Source organism: Ornithodoros turicata, chromosome 4, assembly GCF_037126465.1.
Source record: "Ornithodoros turicata isolate Travis chromosome 4, ASM3712646v1, whole genome shotgun sequence".
NCBI classification, from domain to species: domain Eukaryota; kingdom Metazoa; phylum Arthropoda; class Arachnida; order Ixodida; family Argasidae; genus Ornithodoros; species Ornithodoros turicata.
In genome coordinates this window covers 70212564-70237691 of record NC_088204.1, presented here as the reverse complement: position 1 = coordinate 70237691, position 25128 = coordinate 70212564, and the positions used below count along the sequence as shown (strand labels likewise).

The 25128-nt window shown below is 45.9% G+C and overlaps 1 protein-coding gene and 2 long non-coding RNA genes across 4 annotated transcripts; 1 reads left to right on the top strand and 2 right to left on the bottom strand.

Moving 5' to 3' along the window:
* Positions 1–543: 543 nt before the first annotated feature.
* LOC135391803 (carboxylesterase 1C-like) lies at positions 544–13892 on the bottom strand. Of its 2 annotated transcripts, XM_064622270.1 has the most exons (5): positions 13681–13892; positions 10064–10226; positions 7337–8383; positions 5085–5383; positions 544–818 (listed from the first exon to the last, which is right to left on the bottom strand). In XM_064622270.1, exons 1-5 carry the CDS (start codon positions 13710–13712, stop codon positions 683–685), a joined length of 1677 nt encoding a protein of 558 aa, XP_064478340.1. In that variant the 5' UTR covers positions 13713–13892; the 3' UTR covers positions 544–682. The 2 variants fall into 2 exon arrangements, with proteins under 2 accessions (XP_064478340.1, XP_064478341.1); XM_064622271.1 differs by lacking the exon at positions 13681–13892 and having other exon boundaries at positions 10060–10157.
* Positions 13893–14765: 873 nt separating this feature from the next.
* LOC135393405 (uncharacterized) lies at positions 14766–22038 on the top strand. The gene is made up of 3 exons (XR_010422616.1): positions 14766–14810; positions 21469–21559; positions 21886–22038. It is a non-coding gene; the product is annotated as an uncharacterized LOC135393405 (long non-coding RNA).
* On the bottom strand, positions 17687–21246 carry LOC135393404 (uncharacterized). Its single transcript, XR_010422615.1, has 2 exons — positions 19552–21246; positions 17687–19133 (listed from the first exon to the last, which is right to left on the bottom strand). It is a non-coding gene; the product is annotated as an uncharacterized LOC135393404 (long non-coding RNA).
* Positions 22039–25128: the final 3090 nt, after the last annotated feature.

Below are 25128 nucleotides of genomic sequence, written 5' to 3'. Positions count from 1 at the left end.
CCCACATATGAGAGGCCGACAACGGAGAGCCCATTCGCCACCCCCACCACCACCACATTGAGTTTTTCTAGTTCGGTTCAGGTTCTTGTTCAAGCAATAGCGCAAGGGGAAGTTTACTGAGATAACGACATGCATGGGGCACAACGCAACGATGTTTCATGTAGAAAGGCCCAATCCAACAATTAAGCAGCGTTATGTTCGTTCACGAGGTGTTTCTTTTTCACTTATAGTCCGAGGTGTTTCGAAGATACAAGAAACAAACAAGTTCAGCAACGGAAAGTACGTATGTATGACGATGAAGCAGAACTGCATGACTACGGTTGAACTGTGTTATCTAACTGGACCCAGCTGGACCTGGTGCTTCGAGTGGTCCCAGTTCCAGCGGGCACCACTTTGGATCTGGTCCCAGTCTCAACCGGCACCAGAGCGATAAACCACTACGAAAGAACTCTCGTGATGGTTTTTCTATCTCAAGGCAGATGCGCAGAGACTGAAATGCAAAAGGTGTACTATAAGCTCCATATACAAAGATATTCCAAACACTGTTACGTCACATTCTTTAATGTAGGCATGCTTTCGATGGAACATATGTCGCATGTCGTTGCCGTTCACATATCGCTTGCCATTTCCTCATAACTGTACTACTGTACTACTGAAATAAACGCGAATATAACAGGGAACATCAGGTGAACGCATTAATTTCTTTGCAGGGATCAGAGCGCCACTTCTCTTCCACCTGTGCCTGGGCCACATTGATCAGGAGGGATTTGCTGCTTCCATATGGCGGCCACTGTAGGCCCCCTACGTCGGCCGGCGTACTGCGAATAGAGACACGTGCAACCTTTACTTGCAAACGCTAAACCTGTTCTCCACCATATGTCTCTCCAACATACTCTGGAGTTGTGTATCAGGGAGTGGGTTTTCGTTAAGTTTCTAAATTCTTTATTTAAATACACGAGTTCCCGAAACCTGTTATTTTTTTCTTTGTCATGTCTTTCTTGTTACCGTTTCTGGTAACGAAGCGGCTCTTACGTATCGTGGTGGACGTCAGTTTCAGCACTGTCTGCGCTCCCTTTGCATAGCTGGTGCTCTAAAGAGCACATCACATGTTCGTTAACCACCAATTTCGCTTCGACGAAATCGTACTGATGTCTGGATTTAGTCGGCATTAGCGTGTCTTCATCCAGTATAGTGTGCCCTGCGCAAGTTCACCAGTACCACTGTTCCCCTAGGAATTCTCTTATTGAGTTGTCGTCATGGGCAGTGCGTTCCCTTCCAAGTTTTCTTTCTCTGTGACGTTGTGTTTTTCCCTCGCTATTTCTTGTCTGTATCATACTGCTTTCAGGGACGTGTTCAGGGCATAGGAAGTGGGCTGCACTTGACGCTACATGGGTCTGAGAGGACTCGTCAGGTCGTCAGCGGCACCGAAAGCAGGGAACTTTTAGCTATGGTTTTTTTGCAGATCCATAATTTATTTTCGGTTAAAATTGTTAACTAGGAGCATAACAAGGTTGACAAGGTTGAGGCAGCATTTCTGGGCTCACTCTTCTGAAATTCCTGTGACTATGCGGCGAAAAGTCAGCTCGGACGACAGCTAGTGCCACCAAAGCCTTGGACGCATAAAGGTTTATGGTCGCCGTGACAAAAATATGGCATGGACGGGTCCCACGAGCGAAGTTGGTAGTTCCAAATGAGATTTGCAGGTCCCTTATGAAAATGGATTTTTCCTTTCTGCAGACTCCTTGTGGACTTCTTGTTTCCTGTCTTGACAGTGTGTTGACTTTAACTTCTTGTTGATCAAGTCAACAGGAATTGCTATTGACATAATTTTTACAATCTCTTGAACTGCCTTATGTGTACCTTCTAGGTACACATAAGGTATATAGATGTCGCTGTTGACAGTTTGTGGACTTTCTATGCGCCTATGTAGCAAGTACTTATTTCAACCGTTTTCTTTTACATGAATTCCCTATTATTAATTACTGCATTATAGGACAGTAATGTTCGCAGAGGTCGACCTCAAGGGGGCACCGAGCATCCCATAGGGAGGGGGGGGGTATATGTATATAGAGGCATACTGCTGTATTCATTGGGAGACAAGCTGGGTAATATCAGAATTTCTGGGTGTGTTGTAAAAAACCATGTGGGGTGTACACCACTCCTGGGAGGTGGAGAGGTCCGTGTTATCGGCTCTCTAAACAAAGCGGTATTTGGATCTGACCTTATACTTAAATGTAGCAGCTTGAACGCAACTTTGCCACCTTTTAACTACATATTAAAACACTAAATACATTTTCAATGGCTTTGCAAAGACTGTTCCTCGTATTACTTTACTTCAGTTCAGTACACAATATGTTTCCAACTTATCGACCACATGAGGATCATGCGCATGTGACAGGTTTGCTGCACATTTTGATTCTGCGCCTCAGTGCCTCGTCCTCGCCTCATCACGAAGGAGTCATCGCCATTAGCATCATCAGAATGTCGTTGGGGCGGTTGCAACATGTTTCAATTGTCTCAGGCTTTCAGCGTTCGCTCGTCAATTACAGAACAAAGGAGGATACGATTTTGCGTCGTAAGAGGTAATCTGTGTCATGTGTCATCAAGCTTCACTTATATTCATACGATGACTGTTGTGCTGTAGGTTTTTGCTGTTCGTTTCGAGCAGCGGCTGCGGACATGCGTTCCGTCAGGTAAGTGTACAAGTATCAGTTCGTGGCCGGTGTTGGTTCTGCTAATTTCATTCTCGTTTTTGCAGGCCGCGAAAGAACAAAGGAGGATATCATTTTGCGTCGTAAGGGTTAAGCTGTATGATAGAAGTGTGTGATCAAGCATCACTTGTATTCATACCATGACTGTTGTGCAGTAGGGTTTTGTATGTTTCGAGCGGCGGCGGCAGTTTTCCGTCCCGTCAGGTAAGTGTACAAGTATCAGTTCGTGGCCGGTGTTGATTGTGAACCAAATTTATTGTTGCTATGACCATTCTACTCGGTTTTACTCACTTGTGTTTGAACATTACTAATTTGCGATTGAACGCCCTATTCAGACACATTTCTCTCCAGCGCTTCAGAGACATCACTTTCGCCGAAATTCCGTGAATTTGAAGTCCACCGTTATCGTGGGTCACCAGAAGAACTCAGACCGCAACCCGTCATTGACTGTCTATTGTGCCACGCGACACTGTGTGGCATAAAGCATGTGTACGTGTGGAATACTTCGCTACTGTGTGCGCGGGATGTTTTATATGATTGTGTCGACACTGGATACCACTTTCAAGGTATGCATTTTCGGAATAAAATAGATACATATATAGTTTTGCAGTACTTCATTTCGTGTATTTTATGCCTGTTGCGATTGAGTGAACAACAGAACGGAGAAATTCAACTTCGCTCAAGTCACAGAAAGTACACAAAAAGTATTCACATCATACGGGGATGGCGTTAATCTCGCTTCAGTAAATCATGTATCTTCCTCGATTAAGAATATACTGAGTGCCTCACGTAACGGTTGCCAAGCCTTTTAAAAAAGAACGAAAGTAGTTCCGTTGGTGACGCCGACTCATTGATAGCTGAGTCACAACAAAGTCAACAGAGAAATTGAGATCACATATAACAAGACTTACGCATGAAGGTCACGCGAAATTTGTGTAAAGTATATGGAGAGCCTACAGAAAGACCTGTTACCTTCCTGTGTAATTGTCAACAAGACTTAAAGTTCCATAAGTCAACATAAAATCAATATGTCAGGTAAACACAAGGCTAATAGAAAGCCTACTGAATGTCTGTGCTCTCTGTTGACTAAGTTCTGTAGAATGGAAACAAATGGTCAACATCCATTTTTGTAAGGGGTGGAAGGTGGACGGTTACCGTGTTGTGCGACATTCAAACTCATTTATTTGTTTACCCTCAGGGCCGTCGGGCAAAACGGAGAGGAGTACTTAACATTTAATACTATGTTAATGTGAGTACACTCTTAAAAATGAACTTCACCGCATAGCACGCTCCTAGCCAACCATAATCTCGAATGGTATCGTTATCTGCCGTGATTTGTTGAAAACGGGAGGCGTACGCCTTTTCTGTGACACTTATGCTGTTCGTAATTGTCACAGAAAAGGCGTACGCCTCCCGTTTTCAACAAATCAGGGCAGATAACGATATCATTCGAGATTATGGTTGGCTAGGAGCGTGCTATGCGGTGAAGTTCATCTTTAAGAGTGTAGCATACAGAACAAACACTGTAGTCCAAATGAACTAATTGCAGAGATACGTGGAGGTAAATAACAAAGAAGGAAAAAGAGAGTAAGCCATTTGGGTAGATTACATCAAGTATGCAGCGCAATGGGCGCATAAACACTTCTTAAATTGCTCGGCGTTGCCAATATGATGGCAATGTAATGGCATCATGAAAGCAGTTCCGCTCTAGTGATGTACGAGACAGAAATTAATCGTGAGCACGAGGGAACGCTCCCTTTCTGCATGTGATCGGTACGAGCTGAGATATATGTATGCCCTTGACAACGCTCCAAGGTAATTATTATGGCAATAAATTTTGTGAAACAAACAGAGACGAATCATTGTTCGGCAAGTGGAAAGCAGAGCCAGCCTGAGGTTATGTTTCATAGGAGTGACACGGACGTGGCGATTGTAATTACCGAATATGATGAACCGGGCTGCCGGCTTTGTACTGTTTCTACTGATCGATATTCTGCTGTAACTGTAGTAACTAACCCGAACTAAGTAACTAACCCCAAAATGGTTCCAATGGGCTGCGTTGCGCATTGCCAGCACACCAGCTTTGAATCAGGCAAATATATAGCTAAGGACAATAACACGCAAATCTGCATTGCGAGCTATGTTTATGCGCCTTCGTTTTCACGAACACTCTGCAGGAGAAGGACTAAGAACAGGGATACTTGCGAAAAGCGCTATAGGGCTTCCACGGGGTGACCAATCAGACAGGTCAACAAAACGCTATGAATGAATGCTCAGGTTCGAAGTCGAGAAACTTCTTTCTTGATATACCGGCGCGAAATCGGCGAATCGTTGTTTCCGCAAGTTCAAGAGAGTGACATTACTCGCACTCACCCATTTTTGGCAAACCCTGTTACAATCTCGATCAGCTTCCGAGACATTGCGACGTCGTCGCTGTTGCTGTTCTTCTCCTGGAATGGTACTCCAGACAAGAGTAGGAGCTGATCCAGGCTTGTGCTATTGGGCGACGACCACTTGCTTGACTTTGGCTTATACGCGAGAATATAATGGTACACTTCGGCATTTGACTGGTGCATATTGGTCAGCATCTTCTCCAGAGGACAGATGAAAAGCAAATTTCCTGCTATGTCCTTCAGTCCTCTGTAGCCTGGAGCATCGAAGTCGTATTCCTCCTGCGAAAGGAAAGAGGGGTATGAGGAGTTTATATCACAGCGTTTCAGTTAAATCCCTAGGGGCTAAATAATTCGCGAACGGGTGCACCGTTCGAAGAACGTTCTTTACATGTGCCTGTCCAATACCACCTACCTGCGCACCGTGTGAATGAGTGCGAGGCGATCATTATTTAAGTAACTATTCGAATGGGTTTCCGACATTCAAATGCAGTAGGCAATAACAGGAGATTCCTGTAACACACGTACGTTATGGCATCCGTACGTAATTACGTGCTGCTTGGTTGTGCGAGTGTTTTCATGTTATCCGACAGCGATCACGACGAGCTCTCTGCGATAATTCAGGATAATATGCGGGCACACTCTTAAGAATGAGCTTCACCGCATAGCACGCTCCTAGCCAACCATAATCTCGAATGATATTGTTATCTGCCCTGATTTGCTGAAAACGGGAGGCGTACACTCTTAAAAATGAACTTCACCACATAGCACGCTCCAAGCCAACCATCATCCCGAGTGACATCGTTCTCTCACACGATTTGTGGAAAACGGGAGGCGTACGCCTTTTTGTGACAATTAACATTTCTGCATAAGTGTCACAAAAAGGCGTACGCCTCCCGTTTTCAACAAATCAAGGAAGGGAACGATATCACCCGGGATGATGGTTGGCTTGGAGCACGCTATGTGGCGAAGTTCATTTTTAAGAGCGCACGCCTCTTCTGTGACACTTATGTTGTTCATAACTGTCACAAAAAAGGCGTACGCCTCCCGTTTTCAACAAATTGGGGCAGATAACGATATCATTCGAGATTATGGTTGGCTAGGAGCATGCCATGCGGTGAAGTTCATTTTTAAGAGTGCAGGATCAAATTTGCAGTCGTCGATTGCAAAATGGGCACTCACCATTCGTTTGCTATTTTAGCTGCTTTTTCCGATATCCTTAGCCGATCTTTTCTCCCGTCTAAAATAACGAACGCCACGTCCATATTTGCGCTGTCACCATGTTCTGCTACGCAGAACTAAGGCACGTTACAGGCTAAAAGAAACGTCATAACCGAAAACAAGAAAGGAAAAAACAGTGCTTTTCAAATTGCCTGCCGCAAAACACCACCTGCCTCTCGCGAGGTGCCCTGCCATCATGCAGGTTTATGTTTGATATATTGCCCTCTCTCTGGTGGCATCGGTGTGGACCATCTCACACCCTGCCTATTCTGGAGCAGCCACGGTGCAATTTTATCGATGATGCTGTCAATCATTCGAAGACAGTTCACTCATATAACGCCACCACTGGCACATTTAATCATGCTTGGTAATGAAAGGCAGCATAACACAAGGAGCAGGGTTAGGAACGCAGAAGGACACGACGACTAGCAACTAGCAACTGGTCCACTGCACTAACTGCAAAGCTCATTTGCTAGTTGGCAGTCGTTGTGTCGTTTCGCGTCCCTAACCCTGGTCCTCGTGTTAAGCTGCCTTTCATCACCAAACATATGTGCCATCAACCGCGACTTATTTTGAGCTTGAAGTACATTTGAACATTTCTTTGATTTCGATGCCCTTCCACCAGCAGCTGTGCCCATCGGACATCCTCCGTGCTTCGTCAACGGGATAAAAACTTTGTTGGCATAGGGCTTTTTGTTTTTGGTCTGCATATTTGTTGTATCATTCGTGTGGTTTTTGGTGGTAACACGTTGTTTACCTGTGAGTCAGGTGAAAATGTTTGTTAACATTATTGTATATAGCTACTTTGGCCAGAGGTGGACATGCAGTAATGCTAAATAAAACGCTAAAACATAAACTGAAAATGTTAAGTTCAACGATAATTAGACATCCGAACGACGGGATATTGGTCAACGGGTTTGGTAAGGTTCCAGGAATCTCTAAACGCAATGTCTACGTTATAGCATGAAGCGTTAGTAACATTAAGGTGATAAGCAAGTAACAGGTTTTACTCACCTTAATATGGTTCATAATAAGGTCTAGTAGGGCATCCATCTTTCCCACAAAGACTTCCAGTAGCTTGCCCACAATACCTCGTGCGTCTGTGATTCCTCTTTTCTTCAAATAGGGAAAAATATGTGCGTCGAACACAACGTCCCCCTCATTTACGGTGCTACCTGCAAGAACCTGGACGCCCTGTAACAAATGCTCACTCTTTTTAAACACAGGCACGAATCTCATAGGAAGTTTCATGTCCAGTACAGCCTTCGCTATATCCGCCACTGGAGACTTCAAAAGGCACTCAATTACTGCAGTATCTGACGCCGTGTTGCAGCTTCCCCCCGTGATTGTCTTAGAGAGTTCCCGAGTGCTTTCGAAAGTGTTCCGGGGCAGCCTCGTTAAAGCTCCCATCCCAAGCAGGACCAAACGCCGAGAGAGCCTTGTCAGCTGCCTGTATTCACTTCGCAGCAGCTGTGCAGTCATGAGGGCAGCGGCATCGTGAGCAACCACTGTCACTCTTCTTGCGTTGCCTCCAAAGGCGCCAATGTTCTTCTTCACCCACCTCAACGCCTCAAGGATATCGTACATTGCGGCGTTCTTCACGGTGTCGTTTACGATCAGAAAGCCGAACGGACCAAGCCGGTGGTTCGGGACGACCACGACAACGTCAGCTATCGCTGCCATATGCGTGCCGTCCAATAGGCTGGGGTCCTGCCCTTCTTCGAACCATTCGTTAGCTATCAGGACGACGACAGCTCTAGCTTCTGAGCCGCACGCCAGTGGGGACCATATGGACAGATGGAGACAGTCTTCGGTTGTCTGTGCGGAGCTCCTCGCGGTCGTATAAGAAGGAGTTTGAGTGCAGCCCTCCCGCGATACCGTGGCATCCACGAACTTGTTAGGGTACTCGCTGATAGGAAGAGGCGCCTTAAATCTATTCGCTCCTGCGGTCGACTGAGCAAAAGGAACACCCTGGTAAGCACGAACTTTGGTGTTTGGTACGCCTGCCACGTCGGTGATACGTCCTTCTATGGTTCCTGCGGCTAGTTCGATCTTCACCGGCTGCATCAAAGAAAGCGTGTTTGGTATGAAACGTCAAGAATATATGGCTCAAACTCTTAAAGATGAACTTCACCGCATCGCACGCCCCTAGCTAACCACCATCTCGAATAATATCGTTATCTGTCCTGATTTTGGTGGAAACGGGAGGCTTACACCTTTTTCGTGACACGTATGCTGTTCATAATTGTCACAAAAAGACGTACGCCTCCAGTTTTCAATAAATCAGGGCAGATAACGGTTTCATGCGAGATGATGGTTAGCCAGGAGCGTGCCGTGTACTCCTAAAACAAAGCTTCACCACATAGCACGCTGAAGGTCAACCATTGTACAGAGATACATCTATCACACTTGATTCACGGCAAGCTCAGTGCGTACGCCTTTTTGTGAGAATTAAAATGTTTGCATAAGTGTCACAAAAAGACGTACACCTCCCGTTTTCAACAAATCAGGGGAGAGAACGATGGCACTCGTGACGATGGTTTGCTCTGAGCATGCTATGCGGTTGAGTTCATGTCTAAGAGTGCGTAATACGCAGCGTTCTTTCAATTCGCGCGAGACTGCATCCTCGTGCAATAATTCCTGCAGGGACAGTGTAATTCTATTTATAGTGCTTACCAATCCTGTTCACATTTATTGGGGTGTCCCTTATTTGTCTGATTGTGGTCCAGCAAATTAATGCCTTCACAATAGATTCTTTAGTGACCCTGTCTAATTTGATGGTGTTTTAGTCGTCAACAGGTATCGATTGCCTGAGAGTAGAGGGTTGTACGCTTCAGGTTACGCCGCACCGAGCTAATGCGAGTTTGATGAGTTTCAACTTCATTTCACGCTTGTATAGCTTCATAATGTATCTGCGTCTAATGGTCCTTTACGCGAGCTCGACTAAGCTTTCGAGTGAATAAAAGCAATACGTGTCGTTTTCACCACACTCTAAAAAACAGAACTTCACCACATAGCACCTAGTGAGCCAATCATCGTCGTCAACGATAAGGTTATCGCTTTTGATTTGAGGAGACGGGGGTATGTACGCCTTTTTGTGGCAATTACCATATATCCAAATTGCCACAAAAAGGCGTACGCCCCACTCTCTCACACGCTCTGCGCAAACCACGATGCCGCCTGATACAGTTATCACGTCTCTTATGAGGAGAGATGGGGCCGTATACGCCTTTTTATGAAAATTCAAATCGCAACACAGAGGCGCACGGCTCTCATTTTCAACAAATCAGGAATGTGAAAGATATCATTCTGTATGTTGGCTGTTGCCGAGCGTCCTCAGTCGCGGCAAGACCGGAAGTCTTCGTGGCACCAGGGGCTTGTTGGGGCTTGTTGTTTAAGAACGATAAAAAGGACTGCCAGGTACACAAAACAGAGTAAAAACAGACTAGTGTACCCAAAAAGGGGGAAAAAGTGGGAGGACGATACTTAGGATGCTTTACGTCTCGAGCGGACACTCTTCATCAGAAAAAAAAAAAAAGAAGAGGGGAAAATGAAGTTTTCTCCTGTTTCGCCTGAAAACTGTTTCCCCTTTTTTCTGATGAGGAGCACCCGCTCGAAACGTCCAGCATCTTCAGTATCGTCCTCCCACTTTTACCCCATTTTGGGTACACTATAGTCCAGGCTTTTACTCTTGGTTATGTTTACCCGAGAATGTTACGTATAGAACTAAACCTCACTGACGCAGGATCCTGTGCCATTGTCCGTGGATGCACCAGTCGTATTCGACGTACCACCGGGGCCAGTTTTTGAGTACGATGAGGAGACACTCAGGACCGCGTACACGATGCCAGCCACCACGAGAATACCAATGATCACGCCAAAGACCAATACCGTTGTGGTTTTCCTGAAAGGGAAAACCGATTAACAAATCAAGAGTGTAGAAACAAGGAAGTCGCTGATAAGATCAACCAGCTGAATGGAACTGTTTTTACCACGACCTACTACATTATAACGACAATGTCGTGAACGGCAACCCAAATGAGGAGCCCGTCCGGACGATCCGCTAGGGGCGCTACTTATCGGCCCGCGACATCACGATTGGACGATGGAAATTTGAATTATGAACGCGCAGAAGTGGACGTACGACGACCGTAGCAGACGACAGCAACAGCTCCTATGAAAACGCTTAGAATGATGATGATAACCAACTTTAGAATGAAACATCTTCCATGCGACATCCACCGCTTGAACAAATTACTCAGGTAAGCTGACGTACAAGGTAATGAAGAAATTGAGGAAGCAATAACCGGGCCGATGAGCAGCGCCACCTGATAGCTTCCAAATGCGGCGCTGAGAAGGGGCGCCACGACATGGTCGTTATAATCTACTACGTCGTGGTTTTCAGAGAGTTGCAGGCATAAGCTATATGGCTGCGTGATATGCTTTGTACAGTAACCACACAGAAGCCCTCAGAGTACGCATTTGTTCAGAGTATACCGTCGCCCAGTGTGTACGACAAGATCTAAATTTTGCAAAATGAATTTCAATGAAAATGAAGGAATGTGCCCAAACCGGTCATGGCTATCAAAACAAAAGGAACTCACTCACAGTCGCTGTCCCCCTGAGTAATCAAGTGAGTGTGGGCAAGAGAGAGACAAAACTAGAGACAGCTTTCAAAGGGGCACTAACATGTTTACCCAGGATCACTTCAAAGTACGTTACACGCTATGTTAATGTGGCACTTGTCGTTATTAAGAACGTTGATTCCGTTACGAGGCTACAATCACTATTGAACGTCTGTATGCAAGAAAAGGATAAGTCGACTTATCCCCTGCTTAGTATTTTTGCTGCTGTGACATCTATGTACCAATACGAACCTGCCAAAGAAAATTTAGGAGTGTATTGCAATTTGTTGACCCGCTGCAGGATGATAAGGAACGGGAAATGCATCTGTGTCAATGGGGCCCCTCTTTTACACACGTATACGTTGCGAACAGGAACTTCGACATCCACTCGACAGACATGGGGCTCAATCTTGATGTGCACATAGCGATCATTATAGCTATTTTTCAGAATTTGCGCGCTCATTCCGTCACGCGCATTGGCCGTCAACCGGGGAGCACGAGCGTTTAGGAAGCGTTACGGGATAGCGAAAAGTTCAAAATCTAGCCCATGTTCTCCCCAACTTCACTTGACCCTGTCAGCAGTGCTACTGGGCGTCGTAAACGAAAAAATGTGGGCACCAAGCCATATTATGCTGGGCCTATAGGACATTATCTACAAGATTGTGCTTGTTTAACAGCAGGATAAGGCTGACCCTGGCTGTTCCATTACACACAGGTGACTCCACCCTACACCTGGTATCAACATTGTTCACTGTCAAAGTCCGTCTCTCGCTCATGATCTCAGTTGTCTCGCGACGTAAACCCCCAATTATATATATCAAAGTCCGTCTCGTCAATCTTGTTTATTTGTTGTTTTTCTGCACGAAAACCCTGTGCACGCGGTGTTACATTCAGAAAAGGTAATTGTCATGCTCCTGGATTTCGTTCAATTTCTGCTAAGTCACGCGCCCAAAAACGATGTAACAGGACATGCATGTAGAGTAGACACATATATATATTTCTAAGATTTTGCATTTGCGCTATTCGAGGAAACCTAACTGCAATTTTTTTTTACCAAATAGTCACTAGCAGTTTCCTTGGTTTGTGGCTTTTCGAATTATCCACTTATTGCATACAGAGATTCACTAGATATTCACAGATTCACATAGATTCACATAGACATTCACATAGATTCACTTTACTAACTACGCGGTGATGGCGGTGATAGTGAAAGCGCTCTCCGTTGTGGGCTTTGTGGTGATTGTCGCACTGAAAAATAGCGCAGTTTGTCATCTCTCAATGCCGCTAGCACGAAAGGTGATCACCAGTAGCGGAGCGTACGAGCATGGCACGTCACTGTCACGTCACAATGTGAAAGTAGGTGAAAACTCCCTATAAGCACTCACGTTATTCGTACGTCAAGGTCGTATTATTCCCCTATGGCCACTAACAGCTGGTATCAGGAGAAGTCATACGCATGATGTCCTTTCGAAATACCAGTCGCGGCCCAACTGATAAATGTTCAGTGTACAGGAGAACAAAGGCGCTCCCTGCAGACGGCCAGAAACTACAGGGTTAGTCTAGCAAACGTTACGCATTTTGATCGCATCGTAAAAATAGAAGACGGGGTTTATCCAACGACAAACTTTACAGACTGGTAGCCATTTGTCTGAAGTCAGGTGTCTGAAGTCAAAATTTCACTCTATGCATTTTCTATGGCCTATCTCACCAGTCGCCATTTTCTGCCCTGTGCGCTTCATTTTAATTTCACCACACACAGGTGGCGCACCAGCACACATAAGACTGCAACAAGAAGATTGGTGCATAACGTCAGAATCGGCATGTCACATCGTTGTCCTGGGCCGACTTCCGTTAGAGGTCGGCCCAGGACGCACATTTCCTCAGGGCGTAAGTCGTGTCGTTGCCCACCTCTGAGGCCGACCACGGCGATCACTTTCACTACCACCACCTCCACCACCACATTGTAGGCAGCGCTACCTGTGTGAAGTGATGTGAAGCAGACAAGAAACAATGGCGGTGTTTGCGCGGGATACGCCATTGAAAAAGCATGGGGCGACATTTTGCTTTATTTTAAAGTTTCTTTCTACATTGAATTATGGAATTAAGATTACTAAATACAAAGCTTAGGGATGAAATTATAGGTGTCATTAGCACAGGCTAGTATTGACTCCCACAGCTCATCCTCAATACCATTAATTCGCAGTCACATAGAAAGACACTGAGAAGCAGTGCAACGACATTAAAAATATTACCCACATACACTTACACTACAATTTTACAGCAAAATAATTAAGATGAAAGAATGGTTGAGCTGTTCATCACATAGCGACGTAAGCTGCGCACAAAATGCTTGCCATATTTTAAGTCGGGTGGCAGCATATTCCACAATCTGATACCATAGGTTTCTAGCAACTGGCTCCCATAAACATTGTTTGCTCGAAAAGGTTTGAAAATAAGACGTTGTACACTCATGACCATAGCGCTTACAAAAAATTCGAATGAAACTTCAGGTACATGGTTATCAGTCTGCAAAGTTTGGGATGGGCCAAACCCAGTATCCTATTTTTACAGTGCGATCGAAATGTGTAACGTTTTCTAGAATAACCCTGTAGAACCTCGCAAGTATGAAAAACACACGTCACTTATTACGGGTTGGGTAGTCAGTGCAGTAAAATCGCATCTCGGAAGGGGATGGGGCGCACACTCTTCACTTCGTGAAAGAAACGCACTTACGATTTTTTCGTTGCTGCCACTGGACTTTGCATTGCAATGCCTGGCAGTCAGTTGATGTTGGATGGGCACCTATTCCCCTGCTATCGGACACTACGTGTAGTAACAACGGCGTCGGTATGTCTTGCTCGGTCTCAGCTGTCTCGGCGTCGAACGTCGTTCTTCTTCTTCTTCGTCCCCGGAGCAGTGGCCATACTTCTTCTTCTTCTTCCACCTCAAAGCGCCGCGCATTGGCAATTCTTCTTCTTCTTTCTCGTCCATTGACCTGTACCCGCAAAGGGAGACCGGCCAGGGCTCGTGATATATAAAAGCAGTTCTAAGTACAGTCAATTAATTTCGTATTTGCAACGACGAACGATGCTGAAAAGAATCAATCAACGATCAGTTGATCTACCGGTTCTTCGATCCACTGGAGGTAAAAGGCGCGATAGTTGATAAATACTCATTAAAGGGACCATGAAATGATTTTCGAGAAATCTGAGTACTCTACAGGAAACCGTTCTCATGATCCATCACTATCGTACACACCTAGACTTTTGGCCGTATTCAGTACAACGGGGGCGCAGTTACCAGACAAAAATAGCAGGGCGAGACCGCTGGATATATGCCTTCGAAGTGGGCTTACGTCATCGCCATCCAATCCTCTCAGCCAACTCTGAACGACGAGGAGGACACACCCCGCCGGACCACGTGTGTGCATGGTTTCGGTTTGGACAACAACGACGTTGTATATCTCCCGTCGAAATCGCTTGAAATATGGCGAAAGGCAAATTATCAGCAATGGAGGAAGAGGTTATGCGACACACACAGCGTCTATGGATCGTTTGGTACGCAGCAGCTCATAAAATGTCACCGACGAAGGTGTGTTCTGACGAAGATGAAGTTAAAAGGGGAAAACGTGCTCCGGTAACCATGCTGACAGTCAACGGCTATATTACATTTCTCGTAGGGTTCTGTGTAAACGGTTAGTTACAATCTTGTCTCCAAGTCAAATTAAAACATATTTCATGACGAAGTATACAAGCTTGTCTGAAAATTTCGCAGTTTGCTCACAAAAGCCCTGTGTTCTGTGTATGATGTCACGGCCAGTTCGCCTCGGAGGCGGGCCGTAGCAGCTGCTGTTCACGCCTGTGGTAAATATGGAATATTCTCGATATTTGTACGATTTTCAACTTCATATTTCACAGAGTGAACGCTTTAGTACAGGGGAACTAATTAAAAATGATCGTGGGCTTGTCAAATATCGTTTCATGGTCCCTTTAAAGTTCTTCAGTTGAGAGTATGCAGTAGTCTTGTATCCTTGTCTTCGTCCGTGGCTTTTGGACCGCGCTACAAGTATGAGCGATTGATCCCCGTCGGGGAAACTAACCACCGCTGATCACCTGCGTTGGCCCTGGTGTGAGAACGCAACCAGCTATCTTTTTTCAAACCCAATGTATTCAATGCTACGCGTTTAAAAATCACGTGCCTGCAGTGCGTGTCCTTGTGGGGTTAACGGGTCTACTCCCTTTGGAGTGCAAGAGTCGCCATTTAACGCGTCCAGTGCACAATTCTTACAATGACTTTGATGTTCCAGGGGAGGGCACGCAGCCCCCCCCCCCCACTCGGTACGCCCATGCCTCCGATGTGACAGCAGGATCGCATTATCGCGGGCAATGAGGGCCTAACGTTGCTGCAGGCAGTGCGCATTCGCATTACCTTTCAACTATTTCCTTCCCTCGATGACGATATAATAGACCTGTACCGAGGTTTCGTCACCATGACGTAATCATATATGACGTTGGTACACGTAGTGAAACCGAAACAGCACGGGCGGAGAACACCACCGTTTCACAAAGCCGTATTTCTTCACGAAGGTCACTGGTGGCTTCTTTGTATGACCCAAATTATTACACAAATGAGGTCACGTTTTTAGTCACTTTCGTGTCTTCATTGGCGTTCCCTGTCCACGGCGGAAATGAAAGAGGGCAACATCCCAAGAGTTGCATCGTCTGAAAGTCAATGTCGTAATCCTGTGCGGAATGTGGTTTGTTATTACGACTTAATTCTCGCTTGCTTTGTATCGAGACACAATGTGCACTCCGAGAGAAACTCCTGCTCCTCAGGCTCGAGAAGATGGAAAAGGCCAGTAGCCATCTTTAGAAATGGCTCCCGAAAAGATAGGGCTACTGATAGAACGGAGAAGAACAACAAGGCGTATACAGCTAATAATATGTAAAGAATTACAACAAAATCTTACACTATCAGAAGCCACATTTAAACGTCACTTTCTTTTGACCTATTGATTTTTTTGCTATAGTAGCTGCACTCTACCAAGTTGGCGGCGCTGTTGTACCATCCGACGTCATATGTTTCAAAATAGGGATAGGTCTATTAATCGCAGTCGTGATGTTCATCGTTATGACAACCCATTTCGACAGTAAACCACTATCTTGCAAGTGTTGTTCTGTGAACGGTACATTTTGCTACAAGAATCCAATTGTTTATTTCCCAAAATCCTCGCAAAAATGATGCAAAACAGACGCTAACAACAGAAACTGAGTTGTCAGTCTTGATCTGTCTCTCACTGTTTATGTAAATGTTCCTCGGTAGGAAAGCATTATTTTGCGATGTAACATAAAGCATATATAGAAAAGAAAAGAGGTGCGTGCTTTTTCTAATGATGCATCATTTCTTGAGCGCGATAAATGTATGTATGCGTACATGTTTATTCACGAGAGCACAAAGAAAACCAAGGCGCAATCGACACATGGAGTAAGATTTGGAGCATTTTCCTGACATGTGGCGCCCTCTCGAATGTCGTTTGCTACTCCCTGAAAGGAAATGCACGTGAGAAGGCTCCGCAGTTTCGTTTTCGTGCCTTTCGTTCAAGCGTCCTGAGTCTGTCCGCTTATCGAGCATCCATCTTAGGTTTAAGCCCGGTTTCTACTGCTTCTGTGTGTACGAAGTTTGAGTGTCCGTTTGATGCATGCAACATGACCCTGAAGCCCTGCCATTCCAAGGAGCTGTGCGTCACTGTTTTGAAGAACAGGAAGTACAGAATCCTGCAATAACGCTGTTTGTTATCGTTGCTGAATCCTTTAGCTACGTTTTTTGATGCCGACTTCCAGGAGCAGGAACATGGTGATTGCGCTAGCGTAGTAATGGTTCCGGTATCACGGTTCCGGCTGATTCCAGGAAGAACGAGAGCCGCCCATGCGCTGTGCGTTCCGAGGAAATTTGTCAATTGAAACTCAATACAGAATCGTTCTATATGACAAAAGGAGGAGAACACAAGCGAGCTGGTGTAACGTTGAAGTGGGAAGCATCACCTTGAGCTTGAGAAAGTAGACAGGAACAGTGATTTATCTGGACCCCGAAGATGCCCCCAAAATCTGCAGGAGACCCCTAAAATTTTGTGAGATTGCGCAATATTTCGTGAAAAGCACGCAAAGCTTCCCCTTGCGCAACCCCCCCCCCCCCCCCCAAGGACGAAATTCTGGGCACACCACTGGACAGGAGGCTCACACACCAGCTAGTGAAACTTTACTCACAAACCAAAATCAGGTTGGGGGTAAGGTGGTCACAGGGGGTGGGGGAAAGGATAACCGAGTGTTGGCTTGCGCAAAGGCTTTCAGAGTCGATTACAGAAGCTTCGAGAATGCTCCGGGGCGGATTATCTTTTACTACGTAGAGGCAATCGGTTCTCGGGAACGTGGGAACATAATCAATGCATCAAACGACATACTTGGCCCGACCTGAAGAAATGTTTGTTTCTAACCGAGTATACATGCTCTTGGATACGACTGGTTTGCCCAATATGTGATGTGAGCCTCCTGTCTACTTCGTTCCTCAAGGTCCAAGGTGATGCTTCCCTTGTAGTGTTCAATCTTTTTATATCTCTCATTAGGAATACAATAGGAAATTCGTTTGACTTGCATTTGTCATTTTTGTAATGGATACTCAATTGGCTCGTTGCTTGTACTGACAATTAGTGGCTTTACATCGCATTCGCAAGACAACTGTGATCTCCTGTTCATCATAATGGCTTTATTCAGAGGCTGCTCTCGAACCTTCCATTGCTGGTGGGCGCTATAGGAGTTGAAAAACACGACTTGTAGCATCCGACCTATGCATTCTTGCTCTCTTGCTCATCGTCCTGAATTTACTCAGAGGCTGCTCTCGAAACTATTGATGCTTACAAGAAAACGGTTTGTGGGGTACCGTCTATGGTTGCTTCTTCCTTGTTCGTCGTTCTGAATTGATTCCGAGACCCCTCTCGAAGCATCCGTTGCTGGCGAGCGCTACAAGGGAGAGCGGTTTTGAGAGTTCAAACCAACCGGAGTCGTGTCTTCCGTAGTACACTTCGGAGAGGAAACTCGAGGGTGAAAAGAGTACAAGATAGCCGTTTGTAGCGTCTTTCTTGCCAATCGTTCAGATGCTGTTCTGAGAGGTTCCGGTTGCGGTGGGGTCTACGGGGGCAAAGAAAACCGCGTGTAGTGTTTTCCCAAATTACCCTTCTCGCTCTTGTTCGTCTCTCTGAATGATATTCTCTGCCTGCTCTCAGAGCTTCTTTTTGTGGTATCTGCTATTGAGTAAAGGAACCCAACTTGTCTAGCCTAGCCTGCCGTTTTCCGGTCGTGTTCGAATTCTTTTTGCTGTTCTCAAATACCTTGATGCTGGTGGGCGCTCCAGGAGTTGAAGGACCCGTGTTATGGCGCCCGATCTATGGTTTCTAGATTACTTGTTTATTCTTCTGACGTCATTCAGAGGCTGTTCTCGAAGCCTTCGTTGCCCTGATCGTCGGTGTGAATTTGTTTCGCGTCTGTTCTGGAGGACGCAATAGGAACTGGAGTACCCTCCTTGTAGTACCAAGCCTATGATTTCATGATCACGTGTTCATCGTTCTCAATTTGTTCTGAGGCGGTCTCGGATCTTCCATCGCTGGTGGCCGCAATGCAGGTCGACGGAACCGGCTTGTAGTGTTCAATCTGGCGTTCTTTGTCTCTCTTGTTTATATATCTTCGTATCTCTGTTCATCTTTATCTTGCGGGATGCAAACTTTGTTGTTCCTCAGCGATGATCTCATGTGCTCCAGCACACTCTGACGCTCGAAGTGAAATTTTCACGTGTGAGGACGCTTTGATGAATTTTTCATTTACCATTCATTTTGGTGCTCCTTAGAAGCATCATTGCAGTTCAATAGAAGAGCTATCACTGTCGCATTCCAGAGCAGCGCTCACACATGTCAGGCATGGCGTTACAGTGTCTCATCCGAACTCGGCATCTTCTAGGACATGTCCGAATTCTTGTAGGCAAATGCTTAGCTCTTAGTGTGTGATGCTGAACATGTCAGTTCTCCTTCATCCACGTTCTTCGTTGCGGAACCAACATTCGAAGCACCATGGTAGCCGCACCTGCCCATTATTTACCGCCCAGCGCGAGCGTGCTGCTTCAGGGCACCACGACAGACAGCCCTGAAATTTGAGCCCACGTAAAGCATACCTTGAATGAAAAAAATTAATTCACAGACTGTACCACACACTCCACACTGTAGCAACATTGAACACAGTGACTCAACAGATTGGGAGAATAAAGAAAGCAAGTACACTGGTGCCTCACCAGACAAAAGCGAATCTACGACAGCGATCATGACGTCGCAGAACCACATACCGGAATGGCCTACTGCTGGGCTTCGTTACAGGCACCATGGGCCATTGCGCGCAGCAATTCAAATAACTGTGCCGCTCGCACATCGCCCAGTCCTGGATGCGGACGCGGTACCCGCCGTTCCCCCCACCCGCCCTCACATCGGGTGCTGCGGCTCTCCAGAATTGAGAGACGTGCGAATAAAACTATTGTCTGAGTCACCCGACTAGCTTCGTGCTGTTATACCTTGAATGAAGGGCAGTGGTTCGACCATGCGATGCGCCATAAGGTGAAGTAGCGGTCGTTGTGATTGGTTGGCGTCTGTCTTGTGATGCACGCGTGCTCGTTCCCCCATCCATCGTCGTTGGTGGCTTACACTGATGCAGCAATATTCTGCGCGGTATGGTAGACGGTGGCGTTGGAGGATTCGCGGTGGACGTCGGCAACGACGATTACTTCCACTGCGATGCCCTGACTGTCCGACGACATGCCGCTGTCAGGTTCGAGGGCGATGACGTGGTAGATGCCAGGTCGCAGTTCATTCGGGGTTACTGCCATCCAGTCGCCGCTTTCACGTGAACCTCTTCGGTTTGCGGTGATGGTAGCACATTGGGCGGAGGGCACGCTGTCCCGAGATTGGGGTTGATCAGTCTTATAGGGCCATTTCAGGGGCAAGGGCATGGTGCTTGCGGGCAATGCACCCAAACAAGCAAGCACGAACCAAAATGGCCAGAATGGCGGTCGCTCGACTGCTATAATGCACGACACAGCAAGCAGTGCCACGCTTACGACCAAACGCAACAGGGTCTTGAGGGCGCGAAGGGTCTTGGGCGATACCATTGCTTCGCGCTCTGTGTGAACAGACCGCATCTCGCCAAAAACACAGGGGAGAAGGAAGAACCTCCTCGTTGTTAGTTTGCTGTGTGATGCGATGTGCAATAGCGATAATCAATCCCAGTCGATCCTAGTCTCAGTATAGAAATCCAAGAATATTCGGGGTCAACAAGTATCACATCATATATTACTCTCAAGCATAACAGTTCATAAGCCGCTTGAAATTATGCGAATAACGACGTCGTACGCCGAGCGTCAAGTATAGTGCAAACGACAAACCTAACGCTAACACTTTTCGCAGAGGTCGGGAGAAGACGTGGGAAGACGCATAAAGTGCGCGTTCCTATCACGATATAATTCTGTTCTAAGCTCTAAGAATCATGGTTGTTCCAGACAGACCAATTTCCAGGCATGGATACCACAACAAATATTATCAGAATACTGACCGCTGCATAGGGACCACATCGAAAATAAGTCAGGACAATCATAGGAAATACATCGAGTGTATATTCAGCGGTTACGAATTTAAAACTATCTGTCTTGTCAGCGTCCACCAGCGCCGTCCATTGCGCTTCGAAACGCAGTAAGTCGATGCATACGCGAATATGAGATGTTTGCACCATACCTAAAAATATTTTCGCCGACGTTCATTTAGCAGCAGAGTTAAAACTATTTGAACATAGATGTAAAGGATTGTCAGCGGAGCGCATGCACCAGCGAGACTGAGGACGAACGCTGAGGGGACGAACATGCGTTTCAGGGAATCAGTACAAGATGAGTATAGGAAAGCCCGTTCTGGTACGGGTTATCAATGACCTACCAGGAGAGGACGATCTAAAAGCAACACAACACAATGGTTTCAACTGAATGAGGTCTAAAGATGAACGGAAGACTGCGACATGACGAACTCACGAGAACGAGGCTGCTGCGTGAGAATGTTCACTTATAGTCAGAGAGCATAGCACCCACGTGGGAATTCAAGCATCTATGCTAGAGAAACGGTACAGCGCCGAAGAAACTTTTCCCACAGAATCCGAGGTCAACAGCACGGGCCGCTGGTGCCACTGACATGGCTGCGTCGACTGGCAGTCGTCGTCGTCGTTGGAACCGCCAGTTGCTCGTGTTATACTCTCATGTGTCAGACGAACAAGAACGTGAACACATTATAAGACCACGTTCGAGACGTTATTATCCCGACTCAATATAACAATACAGAGATGAAGACATACACAGCATCCATATTACGAGCACATGCATTTATACGTTTGGAACTGGATAATGTTATTGATGTAATTCAGTCGGAGACACTGACACATTTTCTACTTGCAGACCAGACTCATCCAAACTAGACAAGACCGGAGCCAACATCCACATGCAAATTAAGACATATACTGAGAAAGTTTGCAGGACAGCGAATACAGTTGAGTAAAAGTTCACCCATCATGTTCAACGGATGCCGCTTGCGTCGCCCCTTCGTCTGAATGTATGTGCGAGTGAGAAAACGTGTATGAATGAATGAATGAGTTTGTCCCTTCAAATGACGCACCCTTGGAAGGGTCACTGAAAGGGCGTGTTAGCTTAGCTCAATTGGTAAGAACCTTGGACCGGTAATGCAGACGTTATGGGTTCGAATCCAACAGCTGGCTCACCTTTTCAGTGACTTCCTTCTTTCATCATTAATTTCTTAGGCACTTTCTTAGGCATTTCAGGCTTTGCCTGTATTTGTCCTTTCTATGTGTGTTCCAGCCATTAGAACATCAAACAACATCATCAAAAACATCAAAAGATGGTATACGTGGACAACGACTGCGCGACGACTTCTCAACCACTTCACGATCTGCGATAGGAGTGCTACCTGAAGAAAGTACTAATTGTGGAAAATAAAAACGGTATTGGATCATCCAACTTTATCAGCTGCGCTCAAATTTCGCATTACGAACTATCGTAATCGTCTGGTGACCTTTTATTCCATGGATACACAGTGGGTGAAGACGTTGTTCCCGCAGATACAATGGAGGCAAAAGTCTACTCAGTCACTATCTTCCTAAATATACAATAGAACACGCCATCAAAGAATAAAATGGATGATGACGATAGTCGGTAATGAAAAACAAAAATATAATAAAGAGACCAACGCATATCAGACCTCACTTAGAATACGCTTCGGCAATGTGGATCCCTTGCCAAATTGCATTCACTCGAGCTATGAAGCTGATCAAAAAAACGAGCCGCTCGTTACATGACTAATAACTACAGTTCTGAGCGTACAGCGTTTTCAGAGATAGAGGGTCAGTTATCTCTTTCTGCCGTAGACTTGCGCCGTATTATCTCTTCGCTTGTCTTTTCCATCATATTTTTCACAATAGCCATTGAAGTGCAGGTACGCCACATCCCAAGCAGCAGACAATATTGGACCCATATTGGCTAGGCATTGGCGATACGGGTCCAATATGGAACCCGTTTTGTCACGATTACCCCCATGTTGGCTCAAACTTGGCAATATGGGCCCCATATTGCCAAATTTGAACCAGTATGGGGAATATGTTTGTAATATGGGCCCCATACTGCCCGTATACACCTCGTGTTGACTGAAAATGCAGAAAATGGTTCGTGTCCGTGCTGGTACATTGTACCAAATGCACAAGCAGCATGGCAAGATTGGACGTTGAAGCGTGTGAAATGCCCAACTCAATACGTCGTTACATTCAAAAAACTTCCCTTAGATGATACACATTGCTCGAAACAGTCAACATATCTGGCAATCCCACTGTAACATGCGCTGCAACTCAACAACTCAACTTTCCACTTGCTGCAAACAGCCGCCATCTTGCTTCGCAATGGCAATCGGTCAAACCGACTGAGAGCGTGGTGGTCGTTTGAGCGAAACGGCGCGTACTACAACTAATGCGCATGCACGGCAGTCGGATCGGATTCTTCATGACAGTCGAGGAGATTTTCGTTTGAGAAGCTGTCCAGGGCCCTCGTCACATCTGACTATACGTTTTCAATACTGCCAAAATCGCGCCCTTTCAGGTGAATTCTCATTTTGGGGAACACGAAAAGTCTCACGCTAACGAGTCGTGTTATAGGATAGCCAGTGAAAAATGGGAACGTTTTTCCGTGCCGAAAATTCCGTCAGAGCCAACGCCCTGCGACTCTGCACGTCGTCCTGGTGGAGGGCTGTCCTGATGTCACGGTGGCAGTGCCGCATCACACTTGAAAAAACCGTCTCAAAGCCTCGAGGACATGTAGGTACTGAGTCCGAAATTAACGTAACGTTTAGTCGTTGGCCCGAATTCATAGCTGTTTTGAGAACGACATTTTCATCGGTTTCTTATGCAGTTAGGCCGTCCAGAGCGGTGTTGATCATGAACGGGTATATATATATATACATATATTTTGATAGATAAGAAAGGCAGGCAGGAAAGCCATTCATGATCAACAACACCCTAATAGATAAGGTATATATGTACATATATATACCTACCTACCTACTCCCTACTTCAGTCTCTGGTGTCTTTTCTCCCCTATCTATATATATGTACATATATATATAGATTAGAAGCTTAGGAGGGCGGTTGACCACGAGAATGAAATAAGCAGGAAAAATCAGAAGACGACAAAGAGCTTACAGGAAAACACAAAGGGGAGTTTATTAACACATATAGGGATAGGGGTCGACGTTTCGGCAGTCAGCGCTGCCTTCGACGGGACTGGGGAAGGCAGCGCCTCCCGTCGAAGGCAGCGCTGACTGCCGAAACGTCGACCCCTATCCCTATATGTGTTAATAAACTCCCCTTTGTGTTTTCCTGTAAGCTCTTTGTCGTCTTCTGATTTTTCCTGCTTATTACATATATATATATATATATATATATATATACTCAAGGAACGATGCGACAGCACCAGAGGACACGTGTTTCGCCGTGTTTGCGGCTCGTCAGCTCTGGGTAGCTGCGCATCGTTCGGGATTGGCAAACCAGGGGTCACTCAGCGAGCGAAGCTGAGTGACCCTTGTGAGAATTCACCTGAAAGGGCGCCATTTTGGCAGTATTGAAAACGTATAGTCAGATGCGACGAGGGCCCTGGACAGCTTCTCAAACGAAAACCTCCTCCCCTGTCATGAAGAATGGCAGCGTCGTCGGAATCAATGTGTTCGGTCCGAAGGAACCTATTTTGAAGGTGATGCAGTCAAAATGTATGTTATAAATGTATGTATAAAATAGAAAATATTTTAATAATTGTCATTACTTTTGGGACAGATTTTATGCGTTGCATTCCATTCCATAGTGAAGTGCAGAGTGTTTCAAGGCATTGGCAAGAAAAAGCGATATTGAAAAAGATTTTTGAAAGTGTCAGAGTTTTACTGGATAATGTTGAAGTTCCCCTGGTTCGCATCTCAACTACGCGGACGCTGTACCTGGCACCTGAAGAGGTCTTTGGCTATGTCCGGGACTGCTCCGTACCCATGCGCCGTGTGCTGAAGATGCATTTTTCGCCGTCTGACAGTCTCTCATTTATGCAGGGATGATTTTGTGTATTCACGGTGTCTGTTTGTAGGTGCCACATATTTTTTGTTAAGAATCTATGGATACCCCAGATATGCCGTTTGAGCATCTAGCAGGCTTGACCTGGCGGACATTTTTCCTAGCCGGTCACATCAGTGTTCGATGACTAAACGAAACTAAATCAAACTAAACTAAAAATGAACTAAAATCCGGTAATTAAATTTCCTAATTAACGAGTTTTAGGAAAAATTGAGATGGCAGGATCCGTCGTAGTGGAAATCTGTCCCAGCTGTCAGCGACTTCGAAATGTTTCTGTGCTTCAAGATACGAGCAGTTTTTGTTTGCTATGCAAATGAGCCGAAACCGAATCTGTGCGCGCGCTCTCATCTGTCCGCGTCTTTACGTCGCTCATAGCCACAGTTGCTTCGCGGCGCGAACACGGATCTTTAGAAAAAGCACCGCCATCGAAAAGCACATCGCATAG